General features: G+C 40.6%; 1 protein-coding gene across 2 annotated transcripts in view; it reads right to left on the bottom strand.

The window, feature by feature from the left end:
• Positions 1 to 390: 390 nt before the first annotated feature.
• Positions 391 to 18,587, bottom strand: part of LOC106611637 (polycomb group RING finger protein 3) — a 49,698-nt gene continuing 31,501 nt past the window's right edge. For both annotated transcript variants that reach the window (XM_045723883.2, XM_014212048.3), the window contains 3 exons: positions 11,731 to 11,868; positions 9,677 to 9,757; positions 391 to 9,270 (listed from right to left, as the gene is read on the bottom strand). In XM_045723883.2, coding sequence (XP_045579839.1) covers positions 9,223 to 9,270; positions 9,677 to 9,757; positions 11,731 to 11,868 — 267 coding nt within the window. In that variant the 3' untranslated portion in view covers positions 391 to 9,222. The remainder of the gene's footprint in view (positions 9,271 to 9,676; positions 9,758 to 11,730; positions 11,869 to 18,587) is intronic.

Raw genomic sequence — 18,587 nt, 5'->3', positions numbered from 1 at the left:
GGGTTAGGTCAAGGGGTTAAGTTTAGGGCTATGGTTAGCAGGTAAGAGGTTAAAGTTAGAGTTAGCTAACATGCTAAGTCCATAAAAAGAAGTAGCAAAGTTGCTAATCATCTAAAATGCTAAGTTGTCCGTGATGTGATTCAAACATGCAACCGTTGGGTTGCTAGACGATAGCGTTATACGCCCACATATCCTCCCTGACCAACCTCCACCCTATCGTTTCTGTCTTAAGTAACTCTCTGTCTTTAGTAACCACACCAAACGTAACATATCATACTATCTGGAGGGCTACAAATGTACATTTACTATGTTACATCTATTCTGAGCGACCAGGCTGTGTGAGCAATCTCTTTGGGATCAGACAGATCAAAGACACCAAGGCATTACAGCCACTTTTAAAGGCATTTATTGATGAAATACACACTTACGTTTTTGACAAAAAACATCCTTAATATTGTGTGTAAGAAATTCCAGCCCAGTTCTCTACCAAAAACTCCTTTAATGTGGCAATGGAAATAAATAATCATAATACAAAAAAGAGAACAAGGAAAAGGACACCTGAATAAGTGCCCAGAACTTTTTTTTCGGACGAAATTTGTGTAACAGAGGCATAAAAAAAAAACAAGAGCGACAAGACCAAAATAAAATCCAGCCATTTCATATCCGGGTGCATTAGTGTGATCTGAGATTCCTGGTCACCCTCAAGACCAGGAAGGCATTTTTGTGACCTGAGGAATTGACTGGAAAGCCAACAAAAATACGTTAAATGGAATTTTTACGCTGAAACCTGGAACCATCTGAGAAAAGGATATTGCACATTTTCCTTGCAAATACAATTAACCACATTGCCAGTTTTACATTAGTTTTAATTTTGCCAGACCTTGACCCAAAGAGGAGCACAGCTTGTGCTGGTTGTACACAGAGAGCATTGAGCAGACGTCATCACTTACAATACAAAGGAGGGAGCACAGTTATAAATTCATAATTTAGGCCATAAAATCGTATGTATGTTTTATGTTGTAAATCTTGTATGTTTTAAACAAAACAAAAATAAAAAATAATGAACACAGGGAAGGATATCAAATCTCTGTATGTTTTTCAAAAACAAAAAGCTACTGCAGGAGTCATAACTTTACAGTATAAATAAATAATAATAATACAAAATTCAGACAGATTAAATCGATGACCATTGCCACTGTGAAGGTTGGTTACTGTGGACTTATTTCCCTTTGTTTTGAAGGAAAATATGACTGTAACATTTATCAGGCTAATGAACTCACTATGACATCCAGACCACATCTCTTTCCTCATTCCCAGAGTCAGGTCCAAGTTGCAGATGATAGTTTAACGCCTTTGAAATAGACAAATGAAATGGAAATATCATGTTGAAATGAAAGCCAATTCCAGACAGTTGCCCCTCAATCGGCACCACCTGTGGGATTGTGACTCACTGCATGGCACCATCAAGAGCCAAGCTGCCTTTCTGAGTGGGTGCAGTGGTGCAGTGCTGCCCTGGCCAGACAATCCGTATTTTTGGAGTGTGTTTCATCCAGACTAGCCACCTGAGTGACCCCGGTCAGACGTAGGGGTCACCTGGGTGATTACAGAGCTTTACAGGAGAGCTCAAGAGGCCAGAGTGAAAAAGAGCCATCACACGCTCAGAGTGGAGACTGTTATTACAGGAACCTAAACACTGGGCCATTTTGAGACTACCTGGAATACTTTGGTGTCTATCCAGGGTATCCATTCAAAAATTACTACTGCTGTTTCATGAAAATATTATTAAGACTTAATTACTCTTAAAAAAACTAGGTTAAAAGCCTCCACAGGTACCATGGCTTATTCTGGTCTTCATAAGTAGCATTATGACATCTCAATTAGCTGGTAGTCAAGTTCAGGCAATCAGACTATCAGTTACGTACAGCTCGCCCCAACCGCGGTGTGGATAATTCGGAGATAACAAGAGGATAAGAGTCTTGAAAATGAGAAAAGAGGAGTTTATGAGTTGAGGCCTTGACATGTCATGGTCTCCACACTGGCAACGGTTCAGTCTGGATATGAACCACAGTCAGCAGTGAGAAGAATAGGGAAGCATGTAAGCCTCTTAGCCTAGCTGTCAAGTGTAGCGACACTGATGCCTAACTACACCTAGAACTGGGATCCCGAAGCATTTCACTGAGGTTACTGTGAGTCACATGAAAATAACTCAAAATAAATACTCTTTCTCTATGAAGAAGAATCATTCAGGTATATACCTACCCCAGCTTCTCCGCTTTTTGTGTGCTTTCAATAACAGCAACTTCTTCACGGTCCAAAACTTCATTTACCATTCTCTCTGTTCCGTTTTTCCAGAGCAAGCCCGGACCGCGGGGAAAAGCAAACAAACAAATCAACAAGAAAAAAACAGCACCTTTTTCCATCTGCACAGAGAGAAAGTGAGACAGTTACGACACCACAACACACCCCTGGACTCCAGCATGTAGGCACTAGGCACGTTGTCACGAAGCCCGATTAGTGAGTGACTGAACTACTACAGGCCGCGGAATCCACAGCACTCATTTTAACTCTCTGAAGCTGATTTGAACCAGACTGAGTTAGAGTTAGAGAAAAGATGTTAGCACCGTACTCAGCTCCAAGAAGAGAGAAAAGAAGAGAAGGCACCAGCCTTCACAGTGGCAAAGCCCCCAAAACAAAGCCCCTCCCCCCATTATGTCCCAGAGATCACATCACAGGGTTCCTGAACAGCACTCGCATACATACAAAACAAGTAGAGAAAAGAACATCTGAATCATATTAAAAAAAAAACATGTAACATGCCTTTGTTCCAATTATACCAGTTCTTAAGAAGACATAGGTACTGCTGGGAAATAGTTACCTAATTGTTTTCTCGGATAGCATTTTTGCGATAAGTAATGATTACATGGCTAATATGCTGTTCAAACAAAGCTAATGTAAATATATGGGGCCTGTAACACAAAATTAATATGTCATTCACACAGGAGACAAGCGGTCAATATTGACAAATATGCTTGCACATCTTTCAGCTCTTGGATGGGTAAGCTAAGGTCAAAGGCAGAAGGTACTGATAAAAACAACAGGAAATGAGCCAGACAGACTTTACACATATTGTGTTGCCATATGCATACAAAAAAAAAAATCACACTGTAAGACATCTTAACAAATATGGTCGAAGTATGGAAATCATTTTTTTAAAGTATTTATATCAATAGCATTTATGCATTTACTGATGGGGTGACCGTTAACCAAATAAAAATGAGTTTTGGTTAAGCTGGTTTGGTAGAGACATGTATGAAAGTATTTTTTTTATATAATATGCACCTATAAGACCTTATTTGGACTGTGTGTGAACAAGACTGACAGCTTTCCTTGCATAAATACAAGGAGGGGAATCAAAAATGATTGACAGAAATATTGACAGTGCAGTGAGGTAATGCTATGTGAGGTCTGAAATGTTAATTTATGCTCCAGTTCAAGGAAAGAATATTTCAGTTGCACTGAAGAAAAAGGTGGCCATGACTATGAATTAAGACTGTTCTGTCCTTCCGTGCCTTGGTTCCTGTAATACACAGTTGAGCCATTAATCTCTGAAGTACTTTCTCCCCAAACTCTCATTAGACACGCTCAAATAAGCACCAAAATTAGAGCCACCTCAAAAAGGTACAAAAGTAATCGATTTTGATACTATCATATCAAAAAATGCATTTTTTTTCATATGCTCAAAAGAGTATTAATCTTTCATATCTGAGTGTGCTTCTTTCACATAATGAAAAAACTTTAAGCTCTTGTCAATTTAATAACGTCTCAAATTGAACTGTTTCATATTTGACTATCTGTTCCAAACAGCTTTTTATCTCAGGTCCCATACTGCTGTGAAATAGATGAAATCTCATTGACTTTCATATAGCTGACCACACAGAAATACAAGAGCAAGTCAAGGGGGTTTTCAAGCCTTTGGCAATAAAGGTAGCAATGACACAGGGATAGAAGAAGTGGTGGGATGCTGCACTGTACCTAAAGGTAACCCAGAGGAATACATTCTACTAAGGACTGGGATGCTAATGCTATCAGCTGCTGGGTGCTCAGCCATCTCTTGTGGGTGCACTTCCTCATCTCTCGAAACAATATGCAGGGTTAGGGAGCTGTGAAGAGTGGTCGAATAAACACGAGGACGGATTCATTGTGGTATGAATACCTAAAGAGAATAAATCAATACAAGTGCCTCCTGTCGATAGCAAGAGTAACAGTAGCTGCATAATATTATCTTGCAGGCTTTTTGGACACAGATGTTTCGAACAATACTCCCAAGTTCTAGCTTGATTATACTGTTAGAGGAAACCAGGTTGATTTAATGGTAAATCGTATTTGATGGCAATGCAATTGAGATGTAGCAATCACTGGAATAGTCTAGAAGCGGGATGCTTTCATAGACTGTCTCAAATTCATATCTTGTGCATGTAGCAATGCAACGTCATTTCAGACTATTTTCTTTTTTTACACGGCAGAAGATTTGATATATTTGTTTTGTTTCTCTCTCAGACAACTAAAAGATGCCTTTCTATATACTGATAAGGAGTCTTCTCTACATTAAAAACCCAATACTACATATACAAGTAGCCCAACAATATACAGTGCATTCGGAAAGTATTCAGACCCCTTGACTTTTCCACATTTTGTTATGTTACAACCTTATTCTAAAGTGGATTAAAAAAAAAATTCTCCCCTCATCGATCTACACACAATACAACGCTTAAATGTATCATTTAATTTTTTTTTTACATTTACGTAATTTAGCAGACGCTCTTATCCAGAGCGACTTACAAATTGTATCGACATGGCACATGACCCCCGTACTCCAAGGAACTATGGGGAATTTTGTCTTTATCAAAACAAGTGCTTTGTTCTAGATATACTGTACTGCCCTTGAGATATGCAAATACTAGGCGACTCCGGGATGCTGGCCTTTAGGCAGAGATGCAAAGAAAAAGCCATATCTCTGTCCAGTGACTGTGTTCTTTTGTCCATCTTAATCTTTTCTTTTTATTCGCCAGTCTGAGAAATGTCTTTTTCTTTGCAACTCTGCTTAGAAGGCCAGCATCCCGGAGTCGCCTCTTCACTGTTGACATAGAGACTGGTGTTTTGCGGGTACTATTTAATGAAGCTGCCAGTTGAGGACTTGTGAGTCGTCTATTTCTCAAACTAGACACTCTAATGTACTTGTCCTCTTGCTCAGTTGTGCACCGGGGCCTCCCACTCCTCCTTCTATTCTGGTTAGAGCCAGTTTGCGCTATTCTGTGAAGAGAGTAGTACACAGCGTTGTACAAGATCTTCAGTTTCTTGGCAATTTCTCGCATGGAATAGCCTTCATTTCTCAGAACAAGAATAGACTGACGAGTTTCAGAAGAAAGTTCTTTGTTTCTGGCCATTTTGAGCCTGTAATCGAACCCACAAACGCTGATGCTCCAGATACTCAACTAGTCTAAAGGACAGTTTTATTGCTTCTTTAATCAGAACGATAGTTTTCTGGTGTGCTAACATACAGCGGGGGGGAAAAGTATTTGATCCCCTGATGATTTTGTATGTTTGCCCACTGATAAAGGATCAGTCTATAATTTTAATGGTAGGTGTATTTGAACAGTGAGAGACAGAATAACAACAAAAATATCCAGAAAAACGCATGTCAAAAATGTTATAAATTTAATTGCATTTTAATGAGGGAAATAAGTATTTGACCCCCTCTCAATCTTGACCCCCTCTTTTATACAGGTAACGAGCTGAGATTCAGAGCACACTCTTAAAGGGAGTGCTCCTAACTGCAGCTTGTAACCTGTAAAAAAGACACATGTCCACAGAAGCAATCAATCAATCAGATTCCAAACTCTCCACCATGGCCAAGACCAAAGAGCTCTCCAAGGATGTCAGGGACAAGATTGTAGACCTACACAAGGTTGGAATGGGCTACAAGACCATCGCCATGCAGCTTGGTGAGAAGGTGACAACATTTGGTGCGATTATTCGCAAATGGAAGAAACACAAAAGAACTGTCAATATCCCTCAACCTGGGGCTCCATGCAAGATCTCACCTCGTGGGGTTGCAATGATCATGAGAACGGTGAGGAATCAGCCCAGAACGACACGGGAGGATCTTGTCAATGATCTCATGGCAGCTGGGACCATTGTCACCAAGAAAACAATTGGTAACACACTACGCCACGAAGGACTGAAATCCTGCAGGGCCCGCAAGGTCCCCCTGCTCAAGAATACATATACATGCCCGTCTGAAGTTTGCCAATGAACATCTGAATGATTCAGAGGACAACTGGTGAAAGTGTTGTGGTTAGATGAGACCAAAATGGAGGTCTTTGGCATCAACTCAACTCGCCGTGTTTGGAGGAGGAGGAATGCTGCCTATGACCCAAAGAACACCATCTCCACCGTCAAACATGGAGGTGGAAACATTATGCTTTGGGGGTGTTTTTCTGCTAAGGGGACAGGACAACTTCACCGCATCGTTTGACTGTCAAATCTTGAGTGAGAACCTCCTTCCCTCAGCCAGGGCATTGAAAATGGGTCGTGGATGGGTATTCCAGCGTGACAATGACCCAAAACACACGGCCAAGGCAACAAAGGAGTAGCTCAAGAAGAAGCACTTTAAGGTCCTGGAGTGGCCTAGCGAGTCTCCAGACCTTAATCCCATAGAAAATTTGTGGAGGGAGCTGAAGGTTCGAGTTGCCAAACGTCAGCCTCGAGACCTTAATGACTTGGAGAAGCTCTGCAAAGAGGAGTGGGACAAAATCCCTCCTGAGATGTGTGCAAACCTGGTGGCCAACTACAAGAAACGTCTGACCTCTGTAATTGCCAACAAGGGTTTTGCCACCAAGTACTAAGTAATGTTTTGCAGAGGGGTCAAATACTTATTTCCCTCATTAAAATAACATTTTTGACACGCGTTTTTCTGGATATTTTTGTTGTTATTCTGTCTCTCACTGTTCATATAAACCTACCATTAAAATTATAGATTGATCATTTCTTTGTAAGTGGGCAAACGTACAAAATCAGCAGGGGATCAAATACTTTTTCCCCCCACTGTAATTGCACAAGGGTTTTCGAATGATCAATTAGCCTTTTAAAATGATAAACTTGGATTAGCTAACACAACGTGCCATTGGAACACAGGAGTGACGGTTGCTGATAATGGGCCTCTGTACGCCTATGTAGATATTCCATTAAAAATCTGTTGTTTCCGGCTACAATAGTCTTTTACATCATTAACAATGTGTACACTGTATTTCTGATCAATTTGATGTTATTTAAATGGACAAAAAAATTTGCTTTTCTTTAAAAAACAAGGGCATTTCTAAGTGACCCCAAACTTTTGAACGTTAGTGTAAATATTCACACCCTTTACTGAGTACTCTGTTGAAGCACCTTTGCAAGTGATTACAGCCTTGAGTTTTCTTGGTATGATGCTACAAGCTTGAAACACCTGTATTTAGGGAGTTTCTCCCATTCTTCTCTGCAGATCCTCCCAAGCTCTGCCAGGTTGGATGTGGAGTGTCGCTGCACAGCTATTTCAGGTCTCTCCAGAGATGTTTGATTGGGTTCAAGTCCGGGCTCTGGCTGGGCCACTAAAGGACATTCAGAGACTTGTCTCGAAGCCACTCCTGCGTTGTCTTAGGGTCGTTGTCCAGTTAGAAGGTGAACCTTCGCCCCAGTCTGAGGTCCTGAGCGCTCTAGAGCAGGTTTTCATCAAGGATCTCTCTGTACTTTACTCTGTTCATCTTTCCCTCGATCCTGACTAGTCTCCCAGTCCCTGCCGCTGAAAAACATCCCCACAGCATTATGATGCCACCACCATGCTTCACTGTAGGGATGGTGCCAGATTTTCTCCAGCTGTGATGATTGCCATTCAGACCAAAGTGTTCGATCTGACATGTGCCTTTTACTGAGGAGTGGCTTCCGTCTGGCCACACTACCATAAAGGTCTGATTGGTGCGGTGCTTCAGAGATGGTTGTCCTTCTTTCAGGTTCTCCCATCTCCACAGAGGAACTCTGGAGCTCTGTCAGAGTGACCATCGGGTTCTTGGTCACCTCCCTGACCAAGGCCCTTCTCCTCCGATTGCGAAGTTTGGCCGGGCGGCCCACTCTAGGAAGAGTCTTGGTGGTTCAAAACTTCCATTTAAGAATGATGGAGGCCACTGTGTTCTTGGGGACCTTCAATGCTGCAGAATTTGGTACCATTCCCCATATATGTGCCTCGACACAATCCTGTAGCAATTTCGAGACTCATAGCAAGTCTGAATACTTATGTAAATAAGGTATTTCTGTTTTTTATTTATAATACATATGCAAAAAATATCAAAAAACCTGTTTGGGGTATTGTGTGTAGATTTATGTGGACTTTTTTTTATTTAATACATTTTAGAATAAGGCTGTAACATAACAAAATGTGGAAAAAGTCAAAGGGTCTGAAAACTTTCCGAATGCACCGTACAGAAGCACTTCTGTGAACCTTTCCTAACAATCTTAAGTATCTTTCTTACTCCTTTCAATCTCTCTCATAATGACATTTTATGTACAATATTGGTATATAGAACATAAATTAGTACACACATTTTTTTCCCCCTATTCACAATCAACCTTCAGCAAACCCAAAGCAAATTTTAAGTAAAATAAAAAAATAAATCAGAGGACAATACAACAACGCAATAAACAGCTTCGAAACAATGTCTTATTATATAAATGTATATACTTTCTTTGCTCCCAAGACTCGTTTGAGTGTAACCTGAAAAATAAAATGAACTGTTAAAAATTCTCGTCCTCGCCTTTTTATCAGTCAATGAGGGTCGGAGGAGTGAAGTCTGTCGAAAAAACAAAAAAGATGGGCACACGATTCCCCGACATCTTGTTCATGTGTAAACAGAGCACCAGTAGTGTCTTGGTTCCATGTCTCATCTGTACAAAAGTATAAATATATGCTTTTTTCTCAAATCTTTCACATATCTAGGATGTATAGCGGACAAAAAAGGTTGTTTTTGATCTAAACCCGCCAGTGGTGCAGTATCTGTGCTGGGGTTTGTTGTTTGCTGGCTTGTGTGGACTTCTGATCTGGTGTGTTTGCTTGGTGTTGGGATTGATCGTCTCTGCATAAATAGTACGTTGCACAGTTCTGGGCCACTGGGCCAAAACAACCGTTCTGTCCGACTACAGCAAATCCATTTTGGGTCTGTAATGCAGCAGGAGGGGGGATTTCTGGAATGCAAACAAAACAAATGACAAATAAAGACTAACTGACTGAAAACAATACAGCTGGAAAAATGTCCTTCTACACACAGACAGAGATGGATAGGCCACTACTTTGATTATATCCTTATCATAGCCTCTAGTATAAAACATCGGGGTTTAAAATGACAAGCTGTGATCGTAACATTCACTTCCATTAATCTCTGGGTTTTATGTCACCATAGCACATCATGAGAGAAAAGGTCTCTAAATAGTTCTGGAGAGCAAGCTGCTCTCTCCACCGAGACTTGTGTGTGCACAGTTTATCAGCATGCAACTCTGTGGATGATCTATGCAGAAAACATAGATTCAACAGAACCTGAAAAGCAATATTTTAGTAGACTTATTCTTCCCCATTCTCTTTTATAAGTATTACCTTAAATCTCCATCTTGTCACGACAACAAATTTCAAAGTGTGGTCCTTTCCCAAGATTTCCTCATTGCATAAAATGTCCAGCTGTGAATGGGAGATACAAGAATGCTGCATTTATTAACAATTCACTGGAAGAGAAATGCTGCACTGCACTGCACTGCATATAGAGAATAAATACCTTTAACCTTAGGAGTGTGTAATGCATGCGCTGTAACACCCACACGGTCAGAAACATGCACTGCTTTGATAATATTTGATATATTGTCCTTCTGATTCAGACTTGAGTTCTCTCTGTGCCGTCAAAATATCTACATTTCTTTGAGAGGAAACAAAGACGGAAAAGTATATTTGACGGTGGGCCCTTAGCACCTTGCGCATGGGGGGCTTTTGGAAAAGCACAAAAACCTTATTTGTAGCCAATAGAATCAAAGACTTCCTCGCCAATCCACTCCTCCTCCGTGGATTAAACATTGATATTCTGTGAGGCGGCTGCCCGCATCTGCATTCGGCCAATCAATACTCTCCCCAACACAGACACTGAGGGGCTGAGGGGGAAAGGGGAGAGAGGAGGAGAGGAAGCCAGTGTGAAGCAGCACTGCCACAGCAGCACCTACTGGTAGCTGGCTCTTCCTTCTAACTGAGAAACATTGCTTTTGCCTTGATGTTATTTTACCTTGGTAACAGAGTAAAACCATCTTGCCACAGCAAGAGTTACAGCAATAATAGACAACATGTATTAGAGTATTGATTCAATTATTAATATTGTCATTAATAACATAAAAAATGGACACAATATCCAAAGATGTAGTTTTCCCTCTCCCCATGCGTACATGTGTTGGGGGCTGAGGGACATGGCAACAAGTTTGAAAACAAATTAAAAATTATGAAACACATGGTGTTGTCACGGTTGTTGTCGGTGAATGAGGACCAAAACGCAGCAGGTACGTGAATGCTCATCTTGATTTTTAATTACTCTCAAAAATGAACATACAAAATAACGAAAAAACGAACACTCGACAAATAAACAGTCTGGTAAGGCACAAGGCTATACACAGAATAATCACCCACAAATCACACACACAAACACACCCTAATATATGGGACTCTCAATCAAAGGCAGATAGACAACACCTGCCTTCAACTGAGAGTCCCAACCCCAATTAACCAAACATAGAAACACACACACCAGACTAACCATAGAATACAACCACATAGACCATCAACCAAAAACCCAGAAATACTAAATCAAACACCCTTTACACAAACACACCACCCCGAACCACATAAAACAAATACCCTCTGCCACGTCCTGACCAAACTACAAAAACAATTAACCTTATACTGGCCAGGACGTGACAGGTGTGGGTGATGCAACGCATTCAGATCATCTGGTCTGCTGAAATATCAAGATGGATGCCCCAATTATCCTATAGATATAAATATAACCCATGGGAAAGCGACGCGCTGTGCTTTGACACAGCGGGGACTGTTGACTTACACCTGTATGTTTTCAATGAAGAACGGCTCTTGATATTCAATAGACAACAACAGAGCAGCTGACAGCTGTATTGCGTCACGGACGTTGGTGATGGAAACGTACGCTTTGAAGACATCACCACACACACACACACACACACACACACACACACACACACACACACACACACACACACACACTCTTCAAGACAGACAGATACGAGATAAAAAGCGAATTGAACACCGGCCTAAAAGTTATGTCACATCTCCCGCATACAGTTGTGACAGGCGACTCACAATGACATGACAGAAAGCAAATTATATTACAAGGGCATATTTTCCCCAGAACATATGGTGGATGGCGGAGAAAGAGGCTTGGATAGTGTATGTGATGAGGCAAACAAATGCACTGCCTTGAGAGAACCAAGAATGCTTTGTTAAAAGGGATCACTTTCAGTTTAAAGTGCATGGGGAAGGGCTTAAAGAGACAGCTACCCAAAACAACATCTTGGGGCCTCCGTCAGACAAGCTCAATTTCGTCTAACTGCAGGAAAATCCCCCCTAAAGTGGGTTAGCCATACCTCATTGAACGATGTCAGGTTAAGCTTTTTGGCGATGAATTTTTTGAGGTGAAGGACCGTGGCTTGCGCCGAGCAGCGGATCCACTTGCGCTTCAGGCCACGGAGCTTGCTGCTGTTGCACTCCAAACAGATGCTGACCTGCAGGAGGGAAGACAAATGAACACGCATTTAAAAAATGACTGAGGTGGCACTTGAATTTTCCTTACAGGCTTCTCAGTACTGTCATGAAGGCAGACCAGATGAACTATCCTAAACTATCATGTGCTGCAAATACTGTACATGAAAGTGATATCAACCACTACATTGAAAATACCATTCCACATGAGACTTGCTGTCTTCCATGGTGACTGTGTGCCATGGCATTGTCTCAGGAAGCCAGGAGATGGAGAGTGGCACACTTTTGGAGCATGGTAAACGGAGACTGTACCAGTATCAGGCCTCTCCCTCTGACTGGCACACAGACAGACAAAGTGCCCTGGTAAAGTGGCTTATACTGCCATTTTCAGGTGATTTCTGGAGACCCAGGGAGGGATTAATAGAAACAGATGGTATTAGCAACCCCTATCTTTCTCCCGAAAACATCAGAGACAGTGAAAATAAGGGTCTCCAGAGTTATGCTCAAATGTGGAAAATCATCTGCGAATAAATACTCAGCAGCAATGGAACCTATCGAAAGCAAAGACTGCTGTAAAGTGTAAAGACCGCTGTAAAGTGTAAAGACTGCTGGAAAGTGTAAATGGCTGGTTTTCAATGGAACGAGCAATGAGGGAAACATTATGATGCAAATAAAAGCTTCCCATTGAGAGAGTGAGGCACTGAGAGTTAATAGTAGTTCGGCAGCAGTCTTCGGGGCCGTTACATTAGTGGAATCATTAGGGAACTGCCGAGCTGGTATGACTCGGAGCAAATTCACAGATATGACTAATGCAATAGCGTAAGGCATTGATTAAATGAAGGTCTTTGAAGCACCACCCCTTTTCACTCTTTTTGAGCTTTGTAGTGAACAGCAGGTATCGATTACTTAAGAACAAAAAATTGCTTAATAGATTCAATAGCTTAAGGAGATTTTTAAATATGTTACATTTATATTCCAGTGAAACAGTTACAGTTGAAGTCGGAAGTTTACATACACCTTAGCCAAATACATTTAAACTCAGTTTTTCACAATTCCTGACATTTAATCCTAGTAAAAATTCCGTGTTTTAGGTCAATTGGAATCACCACTTTATTTTAAGAATATGAAATGTCAGAATAATAGTAGAGAGAATTATTTACTTCAGCTTTTATTTCTTTCATTACATTCCCAGTGGGTCAGAAGTTTAAATACACTCAATTAGTATTTGGTAGCATTGCCTTTAAATTGTTTAACTTGGGTCAAACGTTTGGGGTAGCCTTCCACAAGCTTCCCACAATAAGTTGGGTGAATTTTGGCCCATTCCTCCTGACAGAGCTGGTGTAACTGAGTCAGCTTTTTCAGTTCTGCCCACAAATTTTTTATGGGATTGAGGTCATGGTTTTCTGATGGCCACTCCAATATCTTGACTTTGTTGTCCTTAAGCCATTTTGCCACAACTTTTGAAGTATGCTTGGGGTAATTGTCTATTTGGAAGACCCATTTGCGACCAACCATTAACTTCCTGACTGATGTCTTGAGATGTTGCTTCAATATATCCACATCATTTTCCTCCCTCATGATGCCATCTATTTTGTGAAGTGCACCAGGCCCTCCTGCAGCAAAGCACCCCCACCACATGATGCTGCCACCCCCATGCTTCACGGTTGGGATGGTGTTCTTCGGCTTGCAAACCTCCCCCTTTTTTCCCAAACATAACGATGGTCATTATGGCCAAACAGTTCTATTTTTGTTTCATCAGACCAGAGGACATTTCTCCAAAAAGTACAATCTTTGTCCACATGTGTAGTTGCAAACCATAGTCTGGCTTTTTTATGGCGGTTTTGGAGCAGTGGCTTCTTCCTTGCTGAGCGGCCTTTCAGGTTATGACGATATAGGACTCGTTTTACTGTGGATAGAGATACTTTTGTACCTGTTTCCTCCAGCATCTTCAGAAGGCCCTTTGCTGTTGTTCTGGGATTGATTTGCACTTTTCGCATCAAAGTACGTTCATCTCTAGGAGACAGAAAGTGTCTCCTTCTTGAGTGGTATGACGGCTGCGTGGTCACATGGTGCTTATACTTGCATACAATTGTTTGTACAGATATACATGGTACCTTCAGGCATTTGGAAATTTCTCCCAAGGATGAAACAGACTTGTGGAGGTCTACAATTTTTTTATCTGAGGTCTTGGCTGATTTCTTTTGATTCTCCCATGATGTCAAGCAAAGAGGTACTGAGTTTGAAGGTAGGCCTTGAAATACATCCACACGTACACCTCCAATTGACTCAAATGATGTCAATTAGCCTATCAGAAGCTTCTAAAGCCATGACATCCTTTTCTGGAATTTTTCAATAAGTTTAAAGGCACAGTCAACTTAGTGTATGTAAACTTCTGACCCACTGGAATTGTGATACAGTGAATTATAAGTGAAATAATCTGTCAGTAAACAATTGTTGGAAAAATTACTTGTGGTATGCACAAAGTAGATGTCCTAACCGACTTGCCAAAACTATAGTTTGTTAACAAGAAATTTGTGGAGTGGTTGAAAAACGAGGTTTAATGATTCCAACCTAAGTGTATGTGAACTTCCGACTTCAATTGTATGTCCATATTTAGCATCCCAAAATCACTATACAAGAACATGGAGTTATATATTCTGATGTCATGTCTTTCTAAAAATCATTTTATCACATTATCAAGCAGTGTCCTTGTATCTTTTTTAATTGGGAGCTCATTTCACTTGAAAATAACTGACACCAAATACACTCACTCCATTGTCTGTAAATCCTGGATGGGAAAATTCAAACCTTTGTGCCTCTGCCAACGTGAGCAGACATTCATTACTCTGCTAAATTTTGCTTTCATGGTTCTTCCTCCTTCCAATTTCAATGTTGTGCTGCTCTCATTAGCCTGCCTTGGCTTTCCTTCCCACCCCAAGGTCAACCTTTAGAAGGTCACCCAGCAGACATGGCGGAAGAAGTCCAAAAACCAGCCATGCAAAGCCCTCTCCTGCTGTTATTACTAATACCAACTAGGGTTGAGTGGCCGTTCAAAAGTCACACTTATAAGCAGTGTTGGGGGTAACATGTTACAGTAATATATTACTTTTATGAATAATATAACAAGTTACTTGTGTTCAAATAGTGTAACATTATTACAGTTAATTTTTCAAGTAACATTACTTTCAGAATCAAATCTCTACTGGCATGTTATACCCTCGGTTTCTTTACCTGTACTTACAGTTGAAGTCGGAAGTTTACATACACCTTAGCCAAATACATTTCAACTCAGTTTTTCACAATTCCTGACATTTAATCCTAGTAAAAATTCCCTGTTTTAGGTCAGTTAGGATCACCACTTTATTTTAAGAATGAGAAATGTCAGAATAATGGTAGAGAGAATGATTTATTTCAGCTTTTATTTCTTTCATCACATTCCCAGTGGGTCAGAATTTTACATACACTCAATTGGTATTTGGTAGCATTGCCTTTAAATTGTTTAACTTAGGTCAAATGTTTTGGGTAGCCTTCCACAAGCTTCCCACAAAATGTTGGGTGAATTTTGGCCCATTCCTCCTGACAGAGCTGGTGTGACTGAGTCAGGTTTGTTGGCCTCCTTGCTTGCACAGCCTTTTTCAGTTCTGCCCAGAAAGTTTCTATAAGATTGAGGTCAGAACTTTGTGATGGCGACTCCAATAACTTGACTTTCTTGTCCTTTTTGCCACAACCTTGGAAGTATGCTTGGGGTCATTGTCTATTTGGAAGACCCATTTTCGACCAAGCTTTAACTTCCTGACTGATGTCTTGAAATGTTGCTTCAATATAGACACATAATCTTCCTTCCTCATGATGCCATCTATTTTGTGAAGTGCATCAGTCCCTCCTGTAGCAAAGCACCCCCACCACATGATGCTGCCACCCCCATACTTCACAGTTGGGATGGTGTTCTTCGGCTTGCAAGCCTCCCCCTTTTTCCTCCTAACATAACGATGGTCATTATGGCCAAACAGTTCTATTTTTGTTTCATCAGACCAGAGGACATTTCTCCAAAAAGTACGATCTTTGTCCCCATGTGCAGTTGCAAACCGTAGTCTGGCTTTTTTTATGGCGGTTTTGGAGCAGTGGCTTCTTCCTTGCTGACTGGCCTTTCAGGTTATGTCGATATAGGACTCATTTTACTGTGGTTATAGATACTTTTGTACCTGTTTCCTGCAGCATCTTCACAAGGTACTTTGCAGTTGTTCTGGGATTGATTTGCATTTTCCGCACCAAAGTACGTTCATCTCTAGGAGACAGAACGCATCTCCTTCCTGAGCGGTATGACAGCTGCGTGGTCCCATGGTGTTTATACTTGCGTACTATTGTTTGTACAGATGAACGTGGTACCTTCAGGCATTTGGAAATTGCTCCCAAGGATGAACCAGACTTGTGGAGGTCTACAATTTATTTTCTGAGGTCTAGGCTGATTTCTTTTGATTTTCCCATGATGTCAAGCAAAGAGGCACTGAGTGTGAAGGTAGGCCTTCAAATACATCCACAGGTACACCTCCAATTGACTCAAATGATGTCAATTAGCCTGGAAAAATTACTTGTGTCATGCACAAAGTAGATGTCCTAACCGACTTGCCAAAACTCCAGTTTGTTAACAAGAAATTTGTGGAATGGTTGAAAAACGAGTTTTAATGACCTAAGTGTATGTAAACTTCCGACTTTAACTGTATGTGCTCACCCTCCATTCACATTTATCACTGTCAATCGTAAATGACAGGCCTATTCTTCAAGTTTTACCAGTGCAACGTCCATGCAACATCATTCATGAGACATCACTCAAGATCTAAATGCATATTCTCATGAAACTGATTGAGATCAAATGGTTGGCATGCAGTTAACAAACTGTCACCTACTTGTGTTTTGTTTCAATCTATTCTGCCTTGTGTCACGTACTGTTCAGTTTTGGCTGCATGAGTGAAAAATCGGACCATTCGCACAATCATCTTACAATCTCATAAAAAAAGGTGGTGTTTTTTTATTTACAGTAACGTTATACTATTCGGTTAGATTATGTAGAACACTATTATTATGTGATCTTGCAGACATTCAGCTTTGATCTAATTCTCCAATCATGTTCTGAAACACTGAATGGAGAAACGCTTGTAACCTATTTTGAAATGGAATTATTCCACAAAATTGTGTGAAAGAGGAGACATATATACATTTATAATAACCAAATATCCATAAATAATGTTTCCAAGTGTTCTATAGTAATGTCCATAAAAACAATAGAAATGTCTGATAAATGCAATTCAAAACAGCAAGAAAAATGTCTCTCATCACAACAAAATTCCGTCTTCATAAATCTAACACATCAAAGGAATATTGCCCATAAACATTTTGGCATCTTTACGAAACGAAATATACATATTAAAGCCATTAAATGCCGGCTATCAAGTCACAACAAGGCCGACTTCAAATTCTGACATCAAAACTCAAATGACTAGTGGGTTATATGGCGGCGAATGCAAATTCTCAGATCGATCCTGCACATAATAATGCATTGAAATATAAAGCATCAAATCAAAGGGATTACTTATTAAGGACGCATATAAAACAAACTCAACCAAAGAATGGCGAAAATCACAAAGTAAATCTAAAAGTTTGCTTATCGGTACTGAATGGACAGCGTAAAGAAATAACTAATATAACAAATAATATTTAAAATATTACTATTCCAAGTAACGAATCCCAACACTGCCTATAAGACAATTTAGTTATCCATCCTCGCCATCTTTTGTTTCTGTTCTTTTTCGGTTATCAATTCATCCCTTTCTGCATAACCTCCCTCCTCTGTGTCCTCTCTTTCTCTCCCCATTAACCTGATCTCTCTGTTTCTCATTCCTCTCTTCACCTGAAATTGTTAGGTTAGATTACTTGTTAGATATTACAGCACGGTCGGAACTAGAAGCACAAGCATTTCGCTACACTCGCAATTAACATCGGCTAACCATGTGTATGTGACAAATACAATTTGATTTGACTTTCTATCCATCCTTTTCACTCACGCTCTTCTACATTTCCTCCACAATTTCATAGCAGCCATGTCATTTTAGCAGACTCTCTCACCCACGGTGACTTAAAGGGCTTCTATCTCGACCCTCCAAATCCTTTTTTTCTTTTATCTCTTTCTCACATCCTCCCCCCCACTGTCTCCTTTTCACCCGCTCCCTTTCTCCCGTGCCTCACATGACGCTTGACAGCAGTTCTCCCCTCCGTGTATTCTGTTCACAAAGCTTAGCTGCTCTATTAGCTCTTCTTTCCACACTCCACACCTCTGCTGAATACCAAAAGAGCGGGACCTTTGACCTCTGGTACAATCTCCCGGCCAAGTAGAGAGGACGTGGCGCTCGGCTGCGTGTCGACACGGCGTGTTTTCAAAAACATGTTGATCTTTTCTTTGCGGAGACAATAGCTACGTGTTAAACAGCCAATCACCTGAAGCTATATAGTGGTGACGAGTGTACGTCGGCTCTTTTCTGGGAATTATTGTTTGTGAATATGATGGCGACGAGCAGAGACAATAAAAACTCTCTGCATTATTGATATCATCCACAGAGCTGAGAATGTACTGGAATACAAATGATCATCAAGACGAAATTCATGTATAAACCCTTCCGTATTTTAAATGAGCTGTATGTGGGGCATGCTGGGTTGTCGACTTGTGGATATACGAATGAAAACAACTATA

This window comes from Salmo salar, chromosome 09 (assembly GCF_965601325.2).
Source record: "Salmo salar chromosome 09, fSalSal1, whole genome shotgun sequence".
Taxonomy (NCBI): Eukaryota; Metazoa; Chordata; class Actinopteri; order Salmoniformes; family Salmonidae; genus Salmo; species Salmo salar.
This window is presented reverse-complemented; position numbering and strand designations above follow the sequence as displayed.